The following is a 3535-nucleotide window of genomic DNA, read 5'->3' on the forward strand; positions in this document are numbered from 1 at the left end:
AGATGAAGTTCTAAAGGGTATAAGTTTTCTAAAATTGAAAACACGACACGAACCGAATAAAACCAAAAAAAAATTTGAAAGCATTTTTTTTATTAAGCATCTTAACAAAACTAATTGAAACCCCTTTTAATCTATGGGTAAAACTCAATTATATATATACACACACAATCAGTTTGTGCCTAGTCGTAATCCTGGGAAATTTTGTCATTTTTTTTAGAAAAAATCATATATATATACTTCGATCTTTTAAAATGTGCCAAAAGATTTAAACTTTTAATTTGATATTATTGATACCACAAATATTAAATTATTTTATGATATATAAAGAATTTATGCGAACAAATTCTCGGAACGTTTTAAGGATAAATCGAACTGTCATAATATTCACAACAACTCATTGGAAAACTTTAATAATTCCTTCGATTTTTAATTCGATGTTGGAAATTGTCATCGATTTTATAAATTACGGTATCAATTTAGAATATTTTAACATTTAGGATATCAATTAGATAAATTAAAAGTCTAGATATTTATTTGATACATTTTAGAAAATTGAGACACTTTCCATTTTTTTTCAACTACCGGTTCCATTGTTCTTCAGCAGCCTCCTACCGGTTGTCAACAAAACCTAAAGAATCTCTCTTCTCTCTTCTTCTGCTTCGGCACAATAAACAAGTGAAAACCAAATTATCTGTACAAGATTTGGTGGCCGGCTTTAATATGTGATTATCTTACATTCACTATTGTGTGTATATCAATGGAGGAAACCCTCTGAATATATCAAAAGATCCGAGCAAGAAAATGAACGATCACCCGACACGAAAATGACAATCCCGATGATTACGAGCTCATGATCAAGGGTTGAATGAGCATAGTATGATTCTTGTCGCCCTTTATGATCCGAGGCAACGTTGTCGAAGTTCGATTGTCTTCAGGCGTAGGCGCCGAAGATGGCCCGACCTCTTCGATTTTACGAGCCTCCTCTCTTTCTAAATTCATCTCCACGTATCCCATCATTCGCCTCGGACCCGATTCACCGTATTTATTGCCTGAAAATGTGTAACAAAATCAATCTAGGAACAAAGATTGAAAAACATTTTGAATTCTGATTGGTGTATGAAAACCATCGAGATGTTCGTACGTACCACATTCCGTGTGGTTTGGATTCTTTGATATATATATGTATATATATGCTGATTAGTTCTGTATACATACATACATACATACATACATACATACATACATACATACATACATACATACATACATACATACATACATACATACATATTATACCTTGAGATAGTGGGGAATGTTTGAGAGAATCCGACCAGGCAACAAGCATGGGAGTGATAATGGTGAGAAGAGCCCAGAAGAAGAAGATCATCACATAAGCTCGACCTCTCATTTGCACGCGCACACACACAAAAAAAAAGCTTTTTTTTTTCTATTTCGATTTAGATTCTCAATTTCGGTCTTATAGCAGAGAAAGGCAAAAAAAAATTGAGGAACAAAAGAGACAACCTCTTACAACATAGATGACAACCTAGCCATGTTTGTAGAACATTGTGAATATATATATATGGGTCTTTTTTAATAAAAGTCAAGCATTCTATGATGAGATATTTGGGGTTTGTGGTGAATCATATTGGTGATAATAAAAAGAATGGATATTTGGGACAAGCCATTTGATTGGTTTAATTTATAAAATTTTCTAATTTATAATTATGCTCTAAATTATATTTTAGAAAAACCCTAATGGAGATTAATTAATTAGAAACTTGCTTCATTTAATGAAGATGGAAAAGGCCCGAAATTCTTGTTTAAGAATATCTGTATCCGTATATGTTCTGAATATTCAACATATAATATCCTCAAAGATAAAATTAATTAACTTATTTAAAATTTGGAAGTAGTTGATCTGACCATATCAACCCTCAATGTCCCTTAACTTCGTACTATTAGGTAGTGATATAGAGAATTACCTTGTTTGAAATTTTGATATTTTTCCTAAGTTTAATTTATTTTTAAAAATCGTTATATACTGAAACCCACAAATAAATATATTTTTTTTTAATAAACGGACATATGTCGAGTTCACGATCCCTTTTCTTTGTCTCATATATAACCATTGATAATAACCTTTTGAAATTTAAGTGACTTTTGTTTTGTATCATGAAGATTGGAGTTTGAAATCTCAACGAACATATGGATTTAAATTGGTTATATCCTTCATGATTTAAATTGACAATAACCGAAAAATTTTGGTACTGTTTTCACTGTTCAAAATTCTCGAACGGTATTTTTTTTAGAGAATCGAATTTTTCAGAATTGAACTTAATCGAATTTTTAAAAAAATCTTAAAAATTTAAAATCTCTTAAGAAAATCTATTTTTTTATAACCGAAATCGAAACCGAACCGAACTGAATATAATATATTAACTGATTGGTACACGAAAAAATCAAACCGAACAATTATCGAACCGAATACTGGAACACCCACCCTATTAGTTTCTTATTGATGTGGTTTGTGGTGATTTTGGGCATATTTCTCTCAAATTGTAACGGTAGGTGAAATCAATAATGGACAGAGACAGGACGAAGTCAAGTGTCTTGTTACGTGGTGTCCATCATGTAGTGTTATTTTATTACCCACCATATTCGTCTGACAACTATATATCTCATTACCCAGATATCAATTTCCAACTCTTTTTTTTCTTCTTTTTTTAATTCAAAAAATTATAGTTATATGAAATTTTATGTTGAATGAGCCAGTATGAAAATTTCATTTTGAAAAAGATACGTGTGCGGTTGAAGAGAATTTCACAATGCAGGAAATTTCATAGGCTTTGTATCTTACTTGCTGTCCAAAGGGAAAACCATCACTTTTTTTTTTTGGTAATCAGTGCATTGGATCGAGCCCTAAATTAATCTCGAGATCGAGAGTAAGCCATGTGATTCGAATAGGAGAAATAACTGATATATCCTCTCACTGCTACTTGTATTTCTGGTGATACCCTCAAAACAAAAAATAAAACAAAAAACACTCTTTAACATAGCAAAAGACATAAACACCCTCAAATATTTATAAAAAGATCAAAAACCCTTCTTTTTTCAATTTAAAAAATTCAAAATAAAAAAATAAAAGTAACAACTTTATTATCTCCTATCGTGACTCTACTCTCTCATACCTTTCACCATTTTTATTCTCTCTCTAAAAAAATCAGAGATTTTCATTGTTAATTCTCTATTTCCCTTCAGTTTTCTTTAAAAAATTTCGTTTCGACTTTAAATCTTCGACTAGATTTGATATTCGAAGAAGAAAAAATGACGATAACGAAGAACATGACTTCAAAATCATCTTTATTTTATTTCACCTTTATCATCTTCATTCGTTCTCTCTCTTATTTTCATCTTCCTCTTCAATTTCTCTTTCGTTCTCTCTCTCAAAATTGTCGAACTCTCCTCCTTCTCTCATAAATTTCGTTTACCCGTCAAAATCTTAGGTTACATCAAAGATTGAAAGAAAAAGTAA

At 30.9% G+C, this 3535-nt stretch overlaps 1 protein-coding gene across 1 annotated transcript; it reads right to left on the bottom strand.

Annotated features, from left to right (window-relative positions):
* Positions 1-706: 706 nt before the first annotated feature.
* On the bottom strand, positions 707-1544 carry LOC104801916. The gene is made up of 2 exons (XM_010525297.1): positions 1297-1544; positions 707-1049 (listed from the first exon to the last, which is right to left on the bottom strand). The coding sequence occupies exons 1-2, from the start codon at positions 1406-1408 to the stop codon at positions 841-843; spliced, it is 321 nt and encodes a 106-aa protein (XP_010523599.1). The 5' UTR covers positions 1409-1544; the 3' UTR covers positions 707-840.
* Positions 1545-3535: the final 1991 nt, after the last annotated feature.

Source organism: Tarenaya hassleriana, unplaced genomic scaffold, assembly GCF_000463585.1.
Source record: "Tarenaya hassleriana unplaced genomic scaffold, ASM46358v1 Cleome78, whole genome shotgun sequence".
Classification (NCBI taxonomy): Eukaryota; Viridiplantae; Streptophyta; class Magnoliopsida; order Brassicales; family Cleomaceae; genus Tarenaya; species Tarenaya hassleriana.

Coding starts and splice junctions, on each gene's coding strand:
- LOC104801916 (XM_010525297.1), bottom strand. CDS start 1,408: ATGAGAGGTCGAGCTTATGTGATGATCTTCTTCTTCTGGGCTCTTCTC. Junction 1,050..1,296: donor ACATTCCCCACTATCTCAAG/GTATAATATGTA, acceptor ACACATTTTCAG/GCAATAAATACGGTGAATCG.